Consider the following 25,132-nt stretch of genomic DNA (forward strand, 5'->3'; position numbering starts at 1 on the left):
ACAATGCCTTTGACTAAGCTGCTCGAGTCTCAGCTCTGGCAAAGTCTCAAGAGAATGAGGAAGGAGGGCAAAATAATTCTTTTGCATAAAAGAGTATCAGAATCTGTAGCATAAAATTATAGACTGTATCATTATCTAGGAGCAGTGTTAAAGTACTGGAAAAGTATCAAGAAGAGAATTCAGGAATAGGTTGATAACAATATGATACTCTATGAAGGGCAGCATGGCTTTGTGAAGGGTCAGTCATGCCTTAAACTACTTTTTTTTTTTATATATAGAGTAACAGCTGACTTGGATAAAGGGAATGGCTACATGCTGGATTTTACAAAGCCATTTGACAAGATACTACATGGAACTCTGTTATTATTATTATCTGAGACCTCCAAGGAGTCAAGGACTCATCGAAGGAGGCTGTAAATTACCCAACCCAGCTATCATACTTACTCTTGAATTCATTCACACTAGATGCACTCACTAGCGGTAAGGGCAAATTATTCCACTCACTCACTGTTCTCTAGGAGAAAAAACTTGCTCATACCCCTTTTCTTGACTGCAAATAAATTTAACTTCCGTGGATGTCCCTGTGTTCTCGCCCCACCTTCCCATATAACAAAAAATTTCATCAGTTGAAATGCTATAACACCCATTCAAAAGTTTATAGACCTCTATCATATCAAGCCCCCTTTCTCCTGTTAACCAGTCTGTAATCCACATACTCGGAATCTGTCCTCATAATCTAAATCCCATAATCTTTGTAACTCTTCTTTGCACCCTTTCCACAGCTTCTTTATCCCCTTGCAACCTGGGAGACCAAATCTGCACACAGTAATCAAAGTGCGGTCTTATCAAAGCCTTATAAAGAGGCAAAATTACTTCCTTATCCTTACATGTCAAGGTTCACTTCAGCATAGAAATTATCCTCTGAGTTGTATTTGCAACTTTTGCTATGTGACCTTTGAACATTAAATTCTTATCCACCAATACACCAAGATTCCTTGCCTCTTCAGTTTCTTATAGCATAACCTGGCTAATATAATACGTTGCTGGATCTCTAATCACGCCAAAGTGTATAACTTTACACTTACTAACATTAAACTGGCAGTCATTTTCGTTTGTCCAGATTAGCAGTCTATTCAAATCATTTTGTAATTGCTGAATATCAGTAGCATCCCTGATTGCCCTGCTTATCTTTGCATCATCAGCAAACAATTGCAAATTTGATGATAGACCCTGCTTGAAGTCATTAATGTATAGATTGAACAATAATGGCCCAAGGACTGAACCCTGAGGTACACCACTGGTTACCTTAAATCTGGCAGATTCACAAACACTGTATACCACTTTTTGAAATCTGTTTGTCAACCAACCCTTGATCCAAGTCAATAGATTTTGACTTGATTAGTCAATTGTTCCAATCCCATATTCTCTAGTTTACACAACAGCCTATCGTGTGGTATCCTATCAAATATCCAACATTATCATAGGTTTCCATTCCCTTTATCCAATTCTGTCATAACATTGTTATAAAATATGAGCAAATTGCTAAAACATGGCCTTCCTTTAGCAAACCCATGCTGTTCCCTGCATAGTATAGAATGCTTGTCTATCCATTTCTGTATGCAAGTTCTTACCAACTTCTCTAAAATCTTCACTACCAACACCAGAGATACTAACAGGTCGGTAGTTAGACACATCAGTTTTTTCACCACCCTTGTGCAATGGAACTATCATACATTCCTTCCATTCCTGTGGTATCATTCCTGAGCTGAGACTCAAGTTATACAAATATGTGAAAGGCCTAGCCAATTCAGCTGAACATTCCTTTAACAAATGGGCAGATATTCCATCTGTCCCTATTGACAAATTCTTATCCAGGTTATGCAAGAGCTCTTAAACCTCAATTTCATTAACCTCTAACTCTTCATCCAATGTACCAGTAGCACTGTGCACCATGCTACATACACCTGGTTGATATATCTTAGCAAAGTGAGCACTCATTAACTGAACAATCTCCTTAGCTTCTGACACACATGTACTATCTGCATTCAATACCTGAGACCTTTTGCTTATATCTTTTGCTTGCAACATAACGATAAAATTCTTTTGGATTGCCTTTAGCTTGCATGGCCAATTTCTTTTCATACTCCGTTTTAGCTTTTCTCACAATACTCATTACTTTTCTGGCCTGAGCTTTATATATTTGATAACTCCTCTCACTCTTATTCTCATTATATTCTTTCCACATCATCTTCTTCTTGTGGATCTCTAGCTTAAGAAAGCTGCACATCCATTTCACTACCAACCTATTTATTCTTCGAACACTGTAACAACCGCTCTGACATACATTGCCAGAGAGCACCCAACCTAGAATCGCTCAACTTTGACCTTCTTTGGTTGAAAATATCCCTTCCCCACTCAGTCCAATTCATCTGCTGTCTCTATCGCTCCCCCCAATGGAACCAACCATCCTGAACTCTTTAATTTCCTCTCCCTAAAAGTCGACTTTCTCCAATCCCATTTTCCCAACAGCGAAATCATCCTCCTAGGAGATTTTAACGTCCACAACACCAGCTGGCTTTCCTCCTCCAGTTGTACAGATCTTGCAGGCAGAGATGCCGAAACATTTGCCATCACTAATAACCTTACATAACTTGTCCAGATGCCAACCAGAATACCAGATAACCCAAACCACTCCTCAAACACCCTAGATCTCTTCCTCACCAGTGACCCCTCCAAATACACAGTGAAAGTAGTGAGGCCCCCCCCCCCGGGCAATTCTGACCACAACCTAGTGCTCATCTCCTCCTGCATGCAACAACGTTTACACAGACACTCCCATACAAGAGTAGTTTGGCACTATAACAGTGCCAAGTGGGACATCTTCCACAACTTCTATGCTGCATTCCCATGGTTGGACTATTGCTTCCAGCCTTCCAACCCAAACATATGCACCGAGCTTATTACCAAAGTAATCCTCACCGGCATGAATACATACATTCCACACAGCACTCTGAACTGCCACTCCCTAACGAAACCCTGGTTCTCCAAGATGTGCCAAGGCTGTAGAGATGAAACACCAGACATACCACAACTGGCTGAAATCAAGAACCTCATCCTCCTTCAAGGCTTACACTGAAGCCCATAATAGATGCAAAAAAACAATCAACTTGTCCAAAACAGAGTTCGAAAGAGCAAAAAGCAGGAAACTAGCAGCCTGTCCAAACGGCAGCCGAGCCTTTTGGTCTCTCACCAAAGCAATTGGCTGTAACTTCTGTCCAACATTATTCCCACCCCTATCACACCCGATGGCTCTACTGCATCATCACTCACAGAAAAAGCCAATCTTCTGGTCTCATACTTTGCTTCAAATGCATGCATAACTGACAATGGTAAATGTCCCCCAACCATTCCAGACACCCAACATACAATGCCCCTATATCCTTTTGTCAGGATGAGATCAGAAAAATACTGTCTAAATTAGACACAAAAAAGTCTCCTGGCCCTGATGGCATTCCCCCAATTGTTCTGAAAGTTTGTGCTCCAGAACTGACCCCTATCCTATGTCACCTATATATACTCTCCTATACCATTGGAATCTACCCCACAAACTGAAAATTGGCCTATATTCAGCCCATTCCCAAGAAGGATGACAAGTCACTGCCAGCCAATTACCGTCCTATCTCACTTACCTCAGTCCTGTCAAAGGTAATAGAAAAAATCATCAATTTTCTCAACTCCTACACTATCTTGAAGACACTCGCCAAATAAATGACCGCCAGTATGGATTCCACGACTGCCGATCAACAGGAGATCTACTCGCATACGTCACTCATCTCTGGACAAATGCTATGGAGAAGTTTGGCAAATCTCAAGTGGTTGCATTAGATATCTCCAAAGGCCTTTGACCGGGTCTGGCACAAAGGCCTACTAGGCAAACTACTATCATTCGGTCTGACCCAGGACTTCTGTAGGTGGATTGCCAGTTTTCTGTCCGGACGCACACTGTGTGATGGTGGACTGGCTCCCTATCCTCTCACCACTCAATTAATGCTGGGGTCCCACAAGGTTCTGTCCTCTCACCAACCCTCTTATTGCTTTATATCAATGACCTACTGCAATTGACCTCCAACCCAATATGCAGTTTTGCAGACGACAGCACACTCACACTCCTCGCTTGCATTTGATAAGCCTGGTTCTCTAAACAATGTGACAAGGCTGTACAGATAAAAAAATTGAGCATACCACAACTGGCTCAAGTCAAGAACACCATCCTCCTTTAGTAGGCCCTATATACAAGTCCAAAATAGCTGCAAGAAAACTATCAGTGCTTCCAAAACAGTTTGTAAGAGCAAAAAAAAAAGCAGGAAACTTGTCCTTGATAAAAGACAAAGCCTTATGGTCTCTTACCAAAGCAATTCATCATAACTTTTGCCCAACACTGTTCCCACCGCTATCATACCAAGATGACTCTATGGCATCACCACACACAGAAAAAGCCAATCTCCTGGCTTCATACTTTGCCTCCAATGTACGCATAACTGACAATGGTTAATTTCTCCTCCCCTCTCCCCAACCATTCCAGATGCCCAATATATAATATCCTCTATATCCTTTTGCCAGGAAGAGATCAGAAAGATATTGTCCAAATTAAACATAAAAAAAGTTGTTAAAGTTGTTAAAAAAGTGTAAAAACATAAAAAAGAGTTGAGTAAACTAGATGTAAATAAGGCTGTGGGACTTGATAATATATCACCGCGTATTCTGAAGGAATGTGCCAGAGTGTTGACACCTGCCTTGACATATTTTTTTAATACGAGTCTTGCACTTGGTCAAGTCCCTAAAGAGTGGAAGGAGGGCAAGATTGTGCCACTTCATAAAGGAGGTGATCGAACTCAAGCATCAAACTATAGGCCTATCTGTGTGTCAGGTGTTGTGGTTAAGTCGTTGGAGAAGCTTGTGAGAACTAGGATCCAGAGTTGGGTTGACAACAATGGTATAATCTTTGATGGACAGCATGGATTTGCTAAAGGGAGGTCATGTTTTAGTAATCTACTTACTTATTACAATAAAGTGACTGCTTCCTTGGACAGAGGAGAAGGATACACAGTAATATACTTGGATTTTGCAAAAGCTTTTGATAGAGTACCTCATGATAAGTTGACAGTCAAACTAGAGCAGATGGGGTTGGATATTAGATTAGTGCATTGGATTGGAGACTGGCTATCTGATAGGTATCAACAAGTTGTGTATGGGGGTGCAATATCCAGGAAAAGGAAAGTCACTAGTGGAGTGCCTCAGGGATCTGTTTTAGGGCCATTACTATTTAACTTGTATATTAATGATATTGGCGAAGATTTGGATGGAGATATTCAGTTGTTTGCAGATGATGCAAAGTTGGGACGAACCATAAAGAGTAGTGAAGATGTTGTGGCCTTGCAAGAAGACTTGAATAAATTGAGTGATTGGGCAAGCAAATGGGGATGCGAGTTCAATGTTGCAAAATGTAAGGTTTTAAAATTTGGAAAACAAAGATGGGATGCAGAATTTATGCTTGGTGAGAATATATTATTGGAAGTAGAGGAAATAAGAGATCTGGGAGTGATAGTGGATAAGGATCTAAAATTTAGGGGACACATTGCCAAAATTGTGAAGACAACACAAAGACTTCTGGGAATGATGAGGAAGACACGGACGTGTAGAAGTAGGGAGATTCTTGTTCCATTGTATAAGGCTTTGATTAGGCCACACATGGACTATTGTGCCCAGATTTGGTCACCTGGTTTTCAGAAGGATGAAGAGATGTTGGAAAGGGTGCAAAGGCGACTGACTAAGGTAGTTTCTGATCTCTGGAATGTCGAGTATGAGGAAAGATTGAAAAGATGTAATTTGCAGAGTCTAGTGGAGAGAAGGAAGAGGGGAGATATGATAGAGACCTACAAGTTGGTGAGGGGTTGTTATAGGATCAATGGTGGAGAAGTTCTACATAGAATAGTGGGAGATCAGGGGAGAACCAGAGGTCATACCTGGAAACTGTATAAAGAGGGTGTGAGTAGGGGAGTGAGAGGCAGGTTTTTTTCGTGCAGAGTTGTGAATGATTGGAATGCCTTGCCTGAGAGTGTGGTGTCTGCAAGGAGTTTGAATGTGTTTAAGACCCGGTATGATGAGATGTGTGTGAGATAAAAGGACCTCCTAGATGAGTCTTTGACTCCATGAGGTCTTGTTTTAATAATAAAAAAGTCTCCTGGCTCTGATAGCATTCCTCCAACTGTCCTGAAAGTTTGTGCACCAGAACTGACTCCTATCCTATGTTGCCTATATATATACACACACTCTCTCTCTCTTACTCCACTGGTAAGTATTTCACAGACTGGAAATTGGCCTATATACAACCCATTCCCAAGAAGGACAACAAATCACTGCCATCAAACTACTGTCCTACCTCACTCATATTTAAAGTAATGGAGAGAATCATCAATTCCCAGCTCCTACACTACCTCAAAGACCACTGGTATGGATTCCATCACACTGTCGATCAACAAGAGAGCCACTCACATATATCACCCATCTCTGGACAAATGTCAAGGAGAAGTTTGGTGAATCTCAAGTGGGTGCACTTGGTCTCCAAAGTTTTTGACCAGTCTGGCAAAAAGACTTACTAAGCAAACTCACATAATTTAGTCTGTCTCAGGACTTCTGGGTTGGATTAACAGCTTTCTGCCTGGACACACACACAAAAAAATGTGTGATGGTGGATGGTTCCTTATCCTCTCACCATTCAACTAATGCCAGGGTTCCATAAGGTTCTGTTCTCTCACCAACCCTCTTCCTTCTATATATATATATCGATGACCTACTTCAGTTGACCTCCAACCCAATATACAGTTTTGCAGATGACAGCACATTGTGCTCTTCCCTTTCATTTGCTAAACCTTACTCTACACAACTCACCTCACCTGCAGCACATCAACCACCACTGCCCTTAATTGTGGTCACCAAGAAATCCTCCAACGAGGTTCAGATAACCTTGTCAATTTCAATGCTAGTAAAACCCAGTTCTCTCATTTCTCACAGAAAATAACCATTTTCTGTCAGTATTATTTTTGATGACACTCAAATTTCCAGACAAGATGAGATTTTTCTTCTTGGAATCACCCCGACATCAAGCCTCTCCTGGCATAAACACATCACAGCTACTGAATCCTCAGCTTCTGAAAAAGTAAGATTGCTCTTTCATTCAAGACATTACTTCACCTCTGAACAGCTGTTAACCTTATACAAATCACAAATCTGTCCAGCTATTGAATACTGCTCTCACATTTGGAGTGGGAACCCCTAAGAGCTTCCTCAAAATGCATGACTCAATACAGAAAATAATTAGACTGATTAATAACCTCTCTCTTTTACCAACTCACTCCTCACACTTTTGCACAGACATTTGGTTTCTGCATTATGTGTATTCTACAAATATTTCCAAGGCAAATGTTCAACTGAAATAGCATCAATAATTCCTCCTCAGTACTAAATCCATTGGAATACGTGCAGCTGCCACCCAACATCCCTTCACAGTACACCTTGAAACTCATAGAACAAGTGTTTTTCCTCCTCCTCCTTCATCCCTGCTACTGCTGTATTGTGGAACAATCTTCCCCATGATGAGTTTCCCAAGGAATGCAATATACAAGCTTTTAAATGAAATATAAACATTTTCTCCTTTACCAACCCACTACCCACACACGGTACTAACGTACTACTGTAACCAACCTCTCATGGGCTCAACAACAACAACAATAAAAAAGGACTATTTCTGTATGTTGCATTTCTCAGGATATGTCCATTACTGTTTAGAAAAGCAAAAATTTAGGCCTGTAATCTATTCACAAACACGTATTTATTAGACTACACAGCATTGGTGTCATGAAAGTTTTGCAAAATGACACCAGTGCCTAAAATCCATTAGCGTAATATTTATATATTATAACAACTCAGTTAAAATACAGTAAATTCACGATAAGCAAAAACGTTCTACTAAACCCTCATTATTAGAAACTGCCAATGAAACATAAAATTCCTGTCAAAGTTCCACAGGCTCAATTTTATACTCAGGTCAATTTACAATAATAAATAGATCATATTAAAATAACAGAACAGATGAGATATTTCAGACTTACATAAAACAAAACTTGTTGAACTTGTCCAAATACAAGTATATAACAGTTACATAAAAATTTCAATAATAATGGATGTCTGTAATTACTTTTTACCTTTTTGTACCAGCATAACTTGCCTCGCCTCGTAACTGACTGATCCATGATATCATCATTCATTAGAAAGAACACTTGCAGCTGCATTTGAAAGAAATTGTTGTAATAAAAACTAAGATGCTTAAATTTGCAAAATATCAATATTCATTGAAATATGATAAAGTAATTTCTTCATGTTGACTCAACACATGAAAGGTCACAAGAATTATAACACCATATTGCCATGTGTGGGAAAGTGATTAAGGAGTAAAATGTAGCCTGTTGATAAGTTTCTTAAAAAGCTGGAGCTTGTACTCAGTGAGAAAAATAGGTATGGGAGAGACTGTTCCAAGGAATAGAGGTGGATAGAATAAAGGATGCTCATGAGAAGTAAGTTAGTTTGGTGTATTCGAAGCTGGACACACAGTGTATGGGTGTTGGCCAGTGGCTAGTTCTTCTATGGTCAGAAAAAAAGGGGAGGAATAGTAGCAGCCAATTCAGAAGAGCAATAACCATGAAAGTACTTACAGAAAATGCACAGCACTGAAAACATAGCACCTATGATCAAGTGAGTCTATAATGGAAGAGTCATCTATTAAGTGGATTGCCCTCTTCTATATGTCATCAAGAATTCTCAGAGAGGTCTTTGGTGCTCCACCCCAAATGTTGAAATGGTACTCCAAAGTTGGATGGATCCAAGACTTATAGAGTGTTAGAAGTTGAGAGGAAAAATAAATGTTTAGAACAGAAAAGAACACTAAGCCTTTTTAGAGGCTAGGGAGGCTATGTGAGTAATATGTTCATACCAGAATAAACTGGATGCCAGAGTCAACCCAAGAAGAGAAAGTTTATCTTGAAAGGAAACTGGAACATTATCAAAAATGAGAGAAGTTGAAGAAGGGTTTTTCCTGCAGGTAATAAAGCCAAGCTTGAGTTTTATGCTGCTGAAATTGACGGAGTTGTCTTCACCCCATTCCAAGATGGGAAAGAAGTCAGTGATCAAGTCACTGGTTATGGAAGTTATTGAGGCATCTAACATTAAAAGGTACTGCAGGTTTTTATCAAATGATGAAGAGGAATGAATACTGTCATTGGTGAACCTGTGAATAGGATTCTAAGTCAGAGAAAGGATATCATTGATATAAATGAGGAAGAGCATAGGTAAGAGCACAGAATCACGAAGTACTCCAGCATTGATGAGGAAATCTGATGAGAACAAACCATCCAACATGACACACAATTAAAATTAAAAGAAACACGCGTATTAACAACAGTGAAAATTATTTAATTGTAAATATTTCATCCTAAGTATCTTAGGACATCATCAGTACAGTATTTAAACTGTAATAGGAATAACCTACAGTTAGGGTGCATGATTACAATAGAATCTCATTAAACGTGCATAACGTGCTAAAGTAGTACAAAAAAAAAAAATTATTTAACACAATTTTGTATGACAATTTCCCATACTTTAGGAATAGCAAGAACGTCGTTGTGGTTTAATTTTGGTCTATGTAGTAGGGCTTCAGAACTTTCTTTGTATAAACATTCATGTTTAAATAAAGATCTATGTAAAAGTTTAGACTTTTCCCAATGGATCCTATGGTTTGGATTTTCAATTCCGTGTTGAGAGAGGCCAGATTTCTGCGGTTTAAAAAGACGAATGTGGTCTTGATGTTCCAAGATGCATTTCTGAACAGACCTACCTGTCTGTCCAAAGTAAGATAATTTGCATGAGCATGGAATCTCATAAACGCCAGGTAACATCAAGGGTGAGAATTTGTCCTTAGGAGAGGGTAACAAGTTGTAAATTTGGGTGATAGGTTTGTAAGTAGTGGCAAAATTGTATTTCTTCATAATTTTAGAAAGACATTCTGAGATGCCTTTAACGTAAGGTTTGGGAATCCTATGGACTTCTTCCTGTCTGATTTGATGTGTGGAGAAGTGACTACTGATGATTTTTTGAGTTGTTTTAGGATTATATCCATTTAGGATGGCTGTATTTTTGATTACTTCTAATTCCTGGTTTAAAGATTCTTCAGAGGAGCAGAATTTGTGTGCTCTGGAAACTAGCAATTTAATAATACCAGATTTCTGAGATGGATGATGAGCAGAAGAATTGTGAATGTAGCGACCTGAAAATATTCACTGAAAAGTGAATATTTTTTCCTCAAGGTGTTCTAGAAACAAGTTTGCTAGGTTTGGTGATAAAGGAGATCCCATTGCTGTTCCTTCTTCTTGCTTGTAAATTTGACCTTTCCAGGTGAAGTAACCTGATGCAATAACAAACTTGAACAATTCAACTATATCAGACGGAAATTTTTGAGTTAGTAATTCTATTGTTTCTTTATGGGGGAATGTTTGTGAAGAGGGAGACAGTGTCGAAGCTGATTAACAAGTCAGTTTTTGATAGTTGAACGTCTTTAATTTTTGTGTGAAACTCAGTAGAATTTTTGATTGAAGAAACTGAGTGGTCTATGTGAGGGCGGAGAAGGTTAGATAAGAATCTTGATAACTTGTACGTTGGACAGCTGATACAGTCTACGACGGGTCTAAGTGAAACATTAGTTTTGTGTAGCTTAGGTAAGCCATAAATTCTAGGAGGTCTTGCATGGTATGTCTTAAGTTTTTTGATTGTTTCTTCATCTAAGGAGGAAGTTTCATTAAGTAGCCTATTTAATTTTCTGAGTTGACGATTCGTAGGATCAAAATCCAATTTGGCGTAAGTATTACGATCTCGAAGAAGTAAATTCATTTTTCGATTATATGAATTGGTATCAAGAACCACAGTGGTATTTCCTTTATCAGCTCTAGTAATGATTATATTTTTGTTACGTTTTAAGGAAATAATAGCTTTCAATTCTGATGGTGAGATATTTAATTCTGAAGGTTTGGCATTGTAGATCACTTTAGCTACTTCAAATCGAAGTTTGTTGGCTTCAATACTGGAGAGATGTTTGATGTTTCTTTCTATATTATGTATGAAGTCTAAATATGGGAAACACTTTGGTGAAATCACAAATTTATGGCCTATTGCTAGAACATTTAATTCATCTTTTGTTAGTGGACGGTTAGATAAATTGACTACTCATTTTTCCGTTGGCAATTTGTTAGTGATTTTTTTTGATTGATTTAATAGATTAAGGTATTTAATATGTAGAGCACTATTAAATACCTTACAATTCTTTGAGACAGTTATAATTAATTGTAGCAATTCTTGATTTAACGTATTTGACAAGTCTGTTTTATGGCTTACCTGTTAGTGGATGGTTAGATAAATTGACTACCCATTTTTCCGTTGGTAATTTGTTAGTGATCTTTTTTGATCGATTTAATAGATTAAGGTATTTAATATGTAGAGCACTATTGCTTTTATCAAAAGCTTTTTTTCCGAATTCTTTGAGACAGTTATAATTAATTGTAGCAATTCTTGATTTAACGTATTTGACAAGTCTGTTTTATGGCTTACCTAAGCTACACAAAACTAATGTTCCACTTAGACCTGTCGTAGACTGTATCAGCTGTCCAACGTACAAGTTATCAAGATTCTTATCTAACCTTCTCCGCCCTCACATAGACCACTCAGTTTCTTCAATCAAAAATTCTACTGAGTTTCACACAAAAATTAAAGACATTCAACTATCAAAAACTGACTTGTTAATCAGCTTCGACATAGTCTCCCTCTTCACAAACATTCCCCATAAAGAAACAATAGAATTACTAACTCAAAAATTTCCGTCTGATATAGTTGAATTGTTCAAGTTTGTTATTGCATCAGGTTACTTCACCTGGAAAGGTCAAATTTACAAGCAAGAAGAAGGAACAGCAATGGGATCTCCTTTATCACCAAACCTAGCAAACTTGTTTCTAGAACACCTTGAGGAAAAAATATTCACTTTTGAACCCAAACCAAACATTTGGCTAAGATATGTCGACAACGTATTTGCAGTCTGAAATCATCCCGAACATGAATTACAACTGTTTCTAGATAAAATTAACCTTCTTCATCATCGCATCAATTTTACGTTAGAAAAAGAATCTCCACAGGGTATCTCCTTTTTTGGATTTACACATCCAAAGAAAAGAAGACGGTTCCATCGCCACGTCTGTCTTTCGCAAGCCTACATTCTCAGGTCGCTACATTCACAATTCTTCTGCTCATCATCCATCTCAGAAATCTGGTATTATTAAATTGCTAGTTTCCAGAGCACACAAATTCTGTTCCTCTGAAGAATCTTTAAACCAGGAATTAGAAGTAATCAAAAATACAGCCATCCTAAATGGATATAATCCTAAAACAACTCAAAAAATCATCAGTAGTCACTTCTCCACACATCAAATCAGACAGGAAGAAGTAAATAGGATTCCCATACCTTATGTTAAAGGCATCTCAGAACGTCTTTCTAAAATTATGAAGAAATACAATTTTGCCACTACTTACAAACCTATCCCAAATTTACAACTTGTTACCCTCTCCTAAGGACAAACTCTCACCCTTGATGTTACCTGACGTTTATGAGATTCCATGCTCATGCAAATTATCTTACTTTGGACAGACAGGTAGGTCTGTTCAGAAATGCATCTTGGAACATCAAGACCACATTCGTCTTTCTAAACCGCAGAAATCTGGCCTCTCTCAACACAGAATTGAAAATCCAAACCATAGGATCCATTGGGAAAAGTCTAAACTTTTACATAGATCTTTATTTAAACATGAATGTTTATACAAAGAAAGTTCTGAAGCCCTACTACATAGACCAAAATTAAACCACAACGACGTTCTTGCTATTCCTAAAGTATGGGAAATTGTCATACAAAATTGTGTTAAATAATTTTTTTTTTTTTGTACTACTTTAGCACGTTATGCACGTTTAATGAGATTCTATTGTAATCATGCGCCCTAACTGTATGTTATTCCTATTACAGTTTAAATACTGTACTGATGATGTCCTAAGATACTTAGGATGAAATATTTACAATTAAATAATTTTCACTGTGGTTAATACGTGCGTTTCTTTTAATTATGAACGCACCACAGGTTTCGTTATTTAAAAAAAAAAAAAAATGACACACAATGAATGACCAATAAGGAAGTTGGGAAATCAATCACAGAGTGTAGAAGGGAGGCCATAAGATTGCAGCTTGTTCACGAGGCCTCAATGCTAGACATTTTCAAATGCCTCAGAATAGCAAGAGCAATAACACAAGTTTCTCCAAATCTTTCCATGGTAGTATAAAAGCAATATAACTTGCAATTCAAGAAGTTAATTTTCACTAACTTATGTGCAAATACTGCTTGCTTGAAAAGTTAGTGAGTTCATTAAGTTACTCTTTTACCATAAATGCGAGTTTCCAAGCTTGGATGATAAATCTAAGCAGTGTGTTTCTGACGTTAAGTAATTTTAATTGAAAAATTACTTAAAATTTTAAATATCAAATATATAACAGTATGCATACTTGAGAAATATGGGAGACTATAAATGGTCAGCTAACATTCCATTACTATTTTTAAACAGCAATTTTATTCCAAAATGATCTATTAAGTTAAGCTATTTCCCAACACAAAAAAGGTGTTCACAACCTACAGTATGCCAGATAGAAAAGAAGAAACTTGTTAAAACTGGTTTTGATGAGTTACACATTGTACTCTTTAGAAAATACATAAATGTAAGAAAAATATTTCAAAGGACGGTAGCAGAATGAATAAAAGAAAAAAATTTTTGTCTAGGTGTATATACAAATTAATACAAGTTGCTGAATGTACCTTAAAAGATGAAGTGGAGAATAATTATCAATGTGGTGAAATAGCAAATATGGAAATACTTATACAATGAGAAAGCAGAAAAAACTTTCAGCTTCTCATTGTACTCACTGTCTGTGTTTGGATAACTTATGCACACTATCCGAAGTGTGAGAAGTGTATTCAATAGTTGGGTGAATTTTGATTTCTGTAGGCCAATAGCTAACTAGAAGTGAAATAATGCCTGCAGCAGAAGAGAAAACTGGATATGTTTATGCCAAGAAAGATGAAAACTCAGATTAATCTCGAAAGGAATCTTGTTAAGCAATTCAGACAATCAAAACAAAAAAGTCAACTTTTTATTTTATTTTTTTTTGGGGGGGGGGGAATAAAACTGCAATGAAGCTATGGTTATAACTCTGCAAAAGAGTTGAGGGTTAGAGAACTCAGCTGTTCTCTAAGTTCTGATCATTTGTGTAGTGAAAGATTTGTCAAATGAGAAAAGGTAATACAACATACCAGCAAACTGTGGACTGGATCTGCAGTCATGGAAAAGAACAACGATGGATAAAAAAAATGAAGCCTTGTACTGCATTAGTTTCAAAGTTTGCAAATAAACATTCATCTACCAACATATATAATCTGTAACTAAAGAGAAAACTGGCAAGCTAGTTTCAAAAGGCAAGCCAATAGGATGGAATCATACTTCAATCTTTGTGCCAATCTGATCAAATTACAGACATTAAGCCACCTGATGTTTTTTTGAACATTTCCATGGCATCCATCCAAAGATGGATATTGCTAGCAACATGCCCACTGATCAACAGTGGCAGAATTCATACTGGCAATTATTTATTAGATGGATGTTTTTGTGTAATATAGAAGTTGACTTAATGGATTTCTGCATTACTTTACAAATGAATTGATGCAAGAGCAACAGGATGGTAAAGTTTTGTCAACCTTCTTAGGAATGAATATTGGTTATGAGTTGCAGGAAACCAGGAGGAATAGAAAGGTATACTGGTGTCCAAAAGCTAAAGATTTATATTTTTACCTGTAAATGAAAAAAATTTTCCTGACTACAGCCAAATATGGATATAAATTTAATGCCAGCATACTAATAAATTACATTACACAAAAAATGTGTAATAAATTTCCTACAAATTAAATTGCAATATGGTTTGGCAAATTTTCTAAGGACGTGGTCAAGGAATTAGCATACAGCGCTTATACAGAAAACTATGGAGAGACAGTTTTCAGTATGCATTGGTATGCAAGAATCAGGCAAATTATTTAAACAAGAAAACAATTTATTCATAATCAAAGAAAGTACAAAATGGTTAATGCCAAAATTACAAGTTAATTCTCTGGCTCTATACTTCAATAGCAACTCATGAATACAAATACAATTAAACCTCTTATGTAAACAATCTTTATAAAACAACGTATCTATGATATTTCTTTAGTTAACACTTAATCACACAGAGCAATTCTTCCACTCTAAACAAAAGCAGGCTTAGCTAATAACAATATTAAACACATATTATTTCACCTTAAAGTATGCTAAGTTTTCTCTCATACAACTGAACAAGATAATTCAGAGATTAGCTGAGTGCCTAGTCCTCAATTATTAATACAAAGAAAACCTCAGACAAATCACCACCACAATTCTATCTCTAGTAAAAAAAAACATAAATAACCTTACTTTGAAATAGTGGTCTAGTCCACTCTCATAGATTCTTGAATTCTCTTTCCTCTGATACTTTCCGATCTTTGGCTATGCACACAGGTACCTTTTCCAGGATTTGTGAGATCACTTCTTACTTTATCGAGTGTCAGGAACTTGGCAGCATGAAAATCTGGTAATGACTTTCTTCAAACACAACTCAAATTGGTTGTCTCACACTTCTGGCATCTATTGGCTGGAACGCAGGACTCTGACCTTGAATAGGGGCAGCCTTCCCAAACCTGGATCCAAAACAGAATGAAGACGAACTTATTCTGCCACTCCTTCTGCACCTGAAGATGATTAGCAAAACGCCATTGCAACTCTGTAACCTCTGACTTCTGTTGCCGTAACTCTCTTAACTTACATCGCACTTGCGTGACCTGCATCACCATAACCCTCTCGTCATGTCCTCCTTGTCATAACTCTTCTCGTCGTGTCCCATTGTCCATAGCAAACCCCTTTTCTTTTATCTGGCTTCTTTGACCTTGGGTTCTGCTACGTTTTTTCCCCTTGGATATTTCGTGGGTCTGCACCGACGAACTTTTCCCGTCGTTGCATTAAGGCAGGAATCCCCTGTACATATTTGACCTTCGTGATTGTAATTGTCCTTAGTCATAAGTTAATAAGATAATCCGCCTGGAAATATCTTTGTCTGGAACTTTCTTTTGACATAAATTATTTCACATTTAACTTTCTTTGTTCTTTTTACAAAAATTTTGGCGGTTACACTATTTAACAATTCACAAAAATTCATTTCTATATTATTAAACATAACAAATTTTGCTGATTAATGACAAGTATATTGAATAGAATTTCGTTTTCCACTAAAATCGGTATATAAGGTATTTTTGTATAAAAATCTTCTATACACGATTTTATACTAGTACTGCCATATCTATCACTTTCAAGAACATTCTCATGATGGTAAGCAGTATACCACTTTCATGCCAGATCAAGTGTTGTTTAGAATCTGAAGAAAGACTAAAACGACTTATCTGTAAAGAGTACATTAGCTCACTGTTATGTATCCATAAAAAATTGGACACAACACCACTGAAAATGTGCTCTACAATGAACTGTGGATAAAGGGACACAGACTACAGGCCTTTGGGAATATAAGCCCACTTATTGCAAACATCTTGCCACAGCTTATTGAGATATCCACATACCTATATTTGAATGTAGCTGACTTGCAAGTGGACCTACCATGGTGTGTCGATTATGTTTTGTTGTTAAAACAAAAAATCTGTCTTCATGCTCCATGGTGGAGCCAAGGCAACCTCTTAGCAAACGCATGGAACACATTCCACTGGTTTGAAATGTTGCCCAGAGCCTGGAAAAATGCTATGCGAGATTCCAAACTCTCTGGCAATAATCAGTAATTCTGTGGCCCATTTCAAGCTTTCCAATAATTCTTCCCCATGTGAAATCTAGATGTCTCTGAGACATTACAAGACATCTAAGTTTGCAACATTATTCCTTCACAAAAAGAGCTTCCTTGAAACACAATTTGCTTAGCACAGCCTTTTATCCTTTTGAGTGCTACCACATGATCCCTTTGCATGCAATTCAAAAATGGTAATGTGTACCCACTTTCTACTCAAAATCTTCAGTTATACAAATTGCCACATGCTCATTTGTCTGAATTGAGTTGTGATCTTCAGAAAGAGTGTTCGTCCTTAGGTTTTGGACACCAGTGTGTAAAAAGGCAACAAAACAGGAGTCAAATCAAGTATATAAGCTTTCTGAACAATTGTGAGAAATTTTAAGACTTATTTTTTTTATAATAATCAGAAAGAAGATTCTGTTTCTATCTTGTGAAAAATCAAAAACACTAAAGATTGGGAGTTTGGGATAGTGGAAGGTCATTTACCAAAATAAAAAGTAAGGACTGATGGAAAACTAGGAAGCAAGAAGAATGTTTTTTTTTCTTCTCTTTCTCTGAGAGAGAGAGAGATGACACTTAAGAATTATCTGGATGCAAAAGAAATGCAAGCGAGTTGAGACAACAAAAAAGGTATATCTAGTAGCTTTGACAAAAATTAGAACGCATGATTTTTTCATAAACCGGATGCAAGTTTCCCAAGTACTAGTCCTAATCAGTTTTGAATGTGCTCGTAATTTGCTTTCAGCTATTTCAACTTTTGAAAGGAAGACAGATTAAACGAAGATAAGATGCAATATACTTCATTCTTTTCATAGATCTTTAGGATACTTCTTAGAGACCCACAGAAGAAATAAGGAACAACAGTTTAAAATGGAATGAAGCAAATGTTTTTCATTCCTATTGTGATTTATTTCAGTGGTGCATTCAGTGCAAATGTTTGGGAAAATGCAAAGGAAACAACAAAGAATAAAAATCAAAGATCACCTCAGTTTCAGATAACATGAGACAGTGTGAGCATTGCTCCAAAGAAAGTAAAAAAATCAGCCCTAGTTGCTTTTCTTGTAGAAAAAACCAACACAAGCTATCTGAACTATCGAGAGAGAGAGAGAGAGAAAACACGTACAGTATAATAATCGGCAGAATCAATGATAAGAAAAAAAGCATGTTAAAAGAGTGGTTAGTATCATCTGGTTTTCATGTGAACAGTTTGTTAGAGATTATTTGTGATTACAAAGGCCTTGAAAATCACCAATTGCTGGATCAGTATATTTGAAATTGTGAATATTAAAATTAGGTGAAAGAGGATTTTTGTAATGCAGTGAAACACCACTACCTTCCTTACTGAAGGTCTGAAAATTATTTCCAATCATGAAAGTTGCCTCACCAATAATTCTCCCAAATTGCTCTATTCCCAACTTTTCCAAAACCCCTGCTTTCAAATCATACGCCAATCAAACAGATGAATGCATATCGCCACATGCCAGGATACCGCTGAATAAGAAGTCAGCAACATCCTACAAAGGTATGTACGAATTTTTTGCTCTCTTATATTCTTCATATATTTATCTATGTTTAAAACATCAGTAATGCCCTAAAAATGAGTAAAAAAGCCAGTGACATTATAAAAAGGGGCACTCCTAAACAAAAAGTAGGCTAAATAGCCATAAAATTAATATTTACTTCGAGGAGTAACATGGGAATTTTCCTAGAAATAAAACCTATAATAACACTGCAATTTGGAGTCTAGTAGACAAGCAAAGCCCAAACATACAGCATCTCCAAATGAAGTATCAACTTTGCTTCTTTTGGAGTGATTAGTTTTCATCTAGCAAGACCAGTAAGTATTCTCAGTGAAAAGGGATATCTTTCTAGTTTGAAAGAAATACCAACTAGTCCTATTAGGTGAAAAAGAGGATTTTTGTAACCCAGTGAAACACCACCACCTTTCTTACTAACCTGAATTGACTGATAAGCAAGTCTGGTCTCCAAAGGAGAGGGACAGGCTTTTATTATCTATCTATCTTGCCCTATTTCTACTCCATGCAATGTGAGAATACCATTCAAGGATACCCTTGCTACATTCTAAAACATACTGTGGACTTAAAACCTCCTTCAGGGATATAGCAGTAAACACATGGAACAAAACCTGATGGTGTTGCAAGAGATTTCCTGATCAGATCAGATGGCATAATACTGCTACTATCTACTTTACTGAACATCTCTTGGGAGTCAGCAGTGGGGAACTCTTGAGGAGAAAATACAGCCCTCTGTATGGACTAAGTATCCAAACAGCTCTTCATTTGTTTTCTCTTCATCTTTATTTGATAACTGTTCAACATTAACACAATAAATGAAAAACAATCAGAGTACATACAATGTAAAAAGAAGGATGACAATAATGAAAAACTCATTCTTTATCAAAAAATATAAAGATGAAAAATCCCTTCCATATCCATAGAACAAACACAAACATAAAAGGTGTAACATTATCTCTTAAAGACATCAAAACCTAACCCAGTCTTTGAATGAACGTCAAATAATAGCTTCAACAGCCACTGTACACCTTGACTGTCCAAATTACATATTACAAATTTTTTGTGCAGCCAGAATACCACTCATACCTTTGTCCAATCCACCATTCCATTCCACAGAATACTAAATCTATAACATTCATTTTGGCATGCTTAGTTCAAGGTTTCCTTGCTACATTCTATAATGGTCATTTACTGCCTTGCTTCTTTTTTTCCCTTATCATAGTCCATAATAGGATTGCTGGAACAAATATTAAGAGAATTTTCATGAAATATCCTCCAGTCAGTTAGATCTTATGTATTTTGTCTCTAGCTCTATGAATGAGGTATTTTTTCAATTTTTAAGGTTATCTATCCAGTTTAATCTTTTTTGACTTCCTGGAATAAGTTATCATTATTATATGGGCACCTCCATGGAGTCTGAAGTCTCATCGCAGCAGACTCAATTCATCCACACAATCTATCATATCTCTCCTTGAACCCATTAAAAGCATTCACAACTGCCTCTGGTAACCCATTCCACTCATTCACCATTCTCCAAGCAAAAAATCTAGTCCTCACACCCCTTTATTTAAATTTCAGGGATGACCCCTTGTTCTGGTCTCTTTAGCCAAATGCTGAAACATTTCCCCTGCATCTATCCTATAAAATCCTTTAAGCAACTTAAATGTTTCTATCATATCCCCTCTTTTTCTCCCATCAACCAACTTCTGCAATCCACACACCTTCAATCTATCCTCACAGGGAACATTCCACAGGCCACTCACCATCTTGGTCACTCACCTCTGAATTCTCTTTACTGCTTCATCATCATCAAGAAATCCAGGGGACCAGACTTGAGCACAGTAATCAAGATGTGGGCATATCAAGGCCTTATAAAGAGGAATTACAACTTTATCTCTACTTGTTAATGTGTTCTTCACTAGCAGAGTAATCTTATAGGCTACCTTAGCAATATGTCCTCTAAACTTTAACTCTCTATCTACCACCATCCTTAAATCTCTAGCTTCATCTATTTCCTGGAGTACAGTGCCATCAATTTGATACATGGCTTGTAATCTATTCAGTTATGCATTTATCCCAAAATGCATAACTGAAACGCTCATTAAATTTTGCCCATACTGACAGCCTATTTAAATCTTCCTGCAAGCTCTCTCTCCACATCACCTTGATTAATTATTACTCTACCTAATTTCACATAATCAGCAAGCAACTGAATATTTTCTATATCATTTATGTACAAATTAAACAGATTATGTGCAAATGGTCCTAGCACTGAGTGCCTTGTGGCACACCACTAGTCACTTGTTTTCGGCTTGATTCTGCCCCTCCACATACTACTTTTTAATATCTGTTCAGCAGCCACCCTCTTATCCACTTAACCAGTGTCATATCCAACCCCATTTGTTCTAATTTGCATAACAGTGTTCCATGTGGTATTCTGTCAAATGTCTTTGCAAAATAATAATGTAGCCTTTATCCAACTCTGCTGTTACTCTATTATAAAGAGTTAGTAAATTACTAAAGCATGACCGACCTTCACAAAGCCATACTGATTCTCATACATCATCATATTTTTATTACCCATTCTTGAATTATCTTTTTTACCAATTTTTCTAGTACTTTTACCACCATGCCTGAGATACTGATTGGTCTATAATTTGCTACAGTAGTCTTAGAACCTTACTTATGCAAAGGAATAATTTTATCCCCTTTCCACTCTCTTGGAACTATCAGAGCTGAGAATTAAATTAAACAGCTTAGTCAAAAGGTATTGCTAGTTCCCTTGCACATTCTCGCAAAACCCTAGCTGATATCCCATCTAATAACAAGCTGTATTTATATTGAGATTCTGCAATATCCTAAGAACCTCCAATTCACCCACTTCTGTTCCCAACATTACTATGTCACGTAGGTTGAAGCAGTAACCTCACTAGGAAGATAAATGCTTGCAAAGTGGTCACTCAGTAACTCCACCATTTTATCCACTTCTGTCTCCTCATGACCATCATCATTCATTAAGGTTAATCTTCCATAGTCATTCTTTCTCTTACTTGCCACATAACGAAAGAATGAAAGCTCAAGGGAGATTATTAAATCTTCTGATGTGACTAAGCCAGATGGTGTTTCCTTTGAATATTTGTTATAATTTCATCTCTTGCACATGTAAAAGAATATATTATTAACCTCACTTTATTATTTGTAGCATCAGCATAATACCAGTATAGCATTAAGTCCACTAGCTGATGTTTTAAATTTGAATCAAAGTAACACCTTGAAAATTGTGATATGTTAATTTATCATTTTAATAGTGATTTTACACAAAATTTCCAACACAAAATAAAGTAGAGCAATAATTCTCAAGGGACTGAAGAATGCTAAACCAACTCTGAGCATTTAAAAAAAAGTTTCCTCTATTATAATATTGGCCATAACAAGTACTAGTGAACAACATATAGCCATGACTGCAGTACAAAGCAAAGATGGGAGCAACAAAGTCAATAGACAACCAGTGCACTTTGAGTCTTGCTATGGTAGACAATCTTCTTGAAGCTTTATTTCATTTCATTACAGAAAAGAAAGTTTTCTGTAATGTTTTTTGCAACTTTCGTTACCAGCTGTGCCAAAATGGAAAAATTGGCATGTAAACTCCTAAGCAACCTCAGCCAGCCATTTTCTTGCCTCTTGTGCACTCTCTCCATTGAACAGTTTCTAAACCTTGGAAAGTACATGGACAGCTTGTAACAGTGTTTCATAGTACTTGATGAAGCCTTCTCCCGGAAAATTGATACAATGAAAGAAAGTTTGAAGCAATTCACAATCAGTGTCTCAATGCTAACATGCCCACTACCAACAAACTGTGGAACCTCATTGCCTCATCAGTTCAAGACACGACTGAGGCAGAAAGCAAAAAGTACAATGCCATCAACCCAAATTGCCATTCTGAACAGATACAATGCTAAATTATGAGATTTGCAGGTGTCACTGCTTCAGGTCCATGATTACACGGAGAGAACTGCCTGCACTTAATAGAAGTGACATGCAATAACCTGATGAGCAGATATGCATTCATATCAGCCATGAACAACAAGTCTGATTCTATCAGTGTCGGATTTACTTGCTAAGAGCTTTCACAGGACTAACATCTTAAGTCAACCTTCAGTTCCAATTTTTCTAACCTCACAAAAAATCTTGTCACATTTTCCTAGCTTAATCAAATCAAAAGCTTTCTTCTTCAAAGTTTGCTACTTAGACTCCAAGGTTTGGTTCTTGTTTTCAAATTTTTTATTTTTTATTTTTTTTAATATTTGATCATACAGTTTCCTTGTAAAAGCTGTCCAATTTTTATTAAAACTTTCTTACACATTTTCTTTTTAATATGATATTCATTTTTCTCATGTGCAAAAACTAAAGGATCACTCCCCATTTCAAATCTTACTTCAATGCTAGTGAACTTGCTAACAAGGTGGCTTTGCCCCAGTGAAGTGGAACCATGCCATTTTGGAAACTAATGAGGACATCAAGTATGAATTAACTCTGGAAACATCTAGACTAAAGCAAATCATTAGAAGGATGACAAAGAATTAGAAAAAGTTGAAAAGAATTAGAGAAGCAGCAGAAGGACAAAAAGGATGAGTAGCACAAGGAGAAACAAAGAAGCATTGAAAGTAAGATTTCACAAAGATAATCAGGCAAGTAAAATTGATTATAAAAAGAAGGATATTATACATTATGAAGATTCAATCATAAAACGTGTGATCAATGACCATGTAGTTATTTCTAGTTTTACAGGAACTAAAATCAATAATGTAATGAATGCAATTGAAAAGCAGAAAAGAAAAGTAAGATATGGTAATTTTGTTTGGAACAAATGATTTGGCTGGTGATAAACACAGTATGAGAGAGGACATAAAAGCACTGTTGGAAGAAGCAAGAGTGAGAAAGTGAAACTAGCATATTATCTAGTATGAATTAAGAAGTACTACCAGTTCAGGCTTATTAAACAAGGATGTTAGCCTAAGCAAGGCATTAAATAAGAACAGAGATCTGCAAGTTATCCAACTTGGTCATGCAGATTACAGGAGTGAGTATACAAAAAAAGCATATAAGTAGCTTATATCTATAAACATATGCCAATAGTATGAGAAACAAATGGGTAGTTTGCTACCTTGTTTAACACATTGGTGCTTCAGATTGTAAGCATTGGTGAGATTGGCTATCAGAAGAAGATATATATTAACTGTATCGAGTGCAAAGGTACAGTATTTTTAGGAAGTATGGGTTGGATAGAAGAGGATGAAATTTGCTGCTAACGATATTGGATGATTTCAGTCCAGTTAGGGTTGAAAGTTATGACTGCAATAATACTAACAATTTTCAAGCATCTAGTGTGAGATGGAGTCTAACAAGATCAAATACATAGCGAGATATTGTTACACACCCTAATGTATCGGTTGCTAGTGATGACAAAGATGCATTACCAAATAAACATGATGGATGTGAAACAAGTAATCATGGCTGACTTTAATTACCTGAACATTCATTGGTAGTGGTGAAATCCCAGAAGAACAAAACACTAACTGTTGTAAGACAACTTCCTTAAACAGCATGTGACAGAAGGAACCTGAGGTCAAAGAGTGTTAGATCTGTTCATATCACAAGGGATTTTAGTCTGAAGTGATCTGATGTGAGAAGGAGTCCAACAAGATCAAGTACGTAGTGGAGTGTTGTTGCTAAAAATATGACCGTTCAGCTCTGGTTAATCCTTGAATGGCGTGTAATTTGCAGGCGTCATTTTCAACAAATCCTTAGGGAAACACCACTTCGCATGAACATAGTTCTGCCTTTCAAGGAATCAAAAGGAGAAGAAGAGCTGACAGAACCAAAAGCTTCTTCTGGTGACAGTGATCATGTTATACTGACTTGGAAAATTGCTAAGTTTATAGATATTCCATTCAGCAAAGGTTACATGCTGAACTACAAAGTTGGAAAGTATGACCAACTGAGGAGTATATTTGATTCTGTGACATGGTCTCAGTTGTTGGATAGGCAGGATATCGACAGCAGTGCATGGGCAGTGTTTAAAAAATACTTAAATGATGCAACATGTGTCCCTAGAGTTGGAAAAATAAATACAGTAGGAGTGAAATAGATGCATTATCTTAGCAAGAAAGAGATTTATAAGAAAAGGATTATGTGAAAGAAATACCATGTGCATAAGGATGATGTCCATTATGAAAATTATAATCAGCAGGCCAGAAGAGTCACAACTGACGAATAGAAAGAGAAAGCCAAGTTTAAGTATGAAAAGAAACCTCTTCTTAAGCTAAAGACAATCCAAAAAATTTTTATCATTATGCTGCAAGTAAAAGAAAGAATGAGTATGAAAGAATAACTCTGCTGAATGTAGATAGTATGGATGTCACAGATGCAGAAGAAGAGGTTGTTCAACTAATAAGTATCCATTTTTTTAAAACATGCTAACTTGGCATAAACTGAATAAGA

At 36.7% G+C, this 25,132-nt stretch overlaps 1 protein-coding gene across 2 annotated transcripts in view; it reads right to left on the reverse strand.

Moving 5' to 3' along the window:
* Fpps (Farnesyl pyrophosphate synthase) overlaps positions 1-25,132 on the reverse strand; it is a 194,834-nt gene that overhangs the window by 101,893 nt on the left and 67,809 nt on the right. For both annotated transcript variants that reach the window (XM_090410087.1, XM_090410086.1), the window contains one exon: positions 8,262-8,342. In XM_090410087.1, the coding sequence (XP_090266213.1) occupies positions 8,262-8,342 (81 nt within the window). The remainder of the gene's footprint in view (positions 1-8,261; positions 8,343-25,132) is intronic.

The sequence above is a fragment of the Typopeltis vanoorti genome, chromosome 20 (genome assembly GCF_054136105.1).
Source record: "Typopeltis vanoorti isolate ZY-2024b chromosome 20, IOZ_Tvanoo_1.0, whole genome shotgun sequence".
NCBI lineage: Eukaryota > Metazoa > Arthropoda > Arachnida > Uropygi > Thelyphonidae > Typopeltis > Typopeltis vanoorti.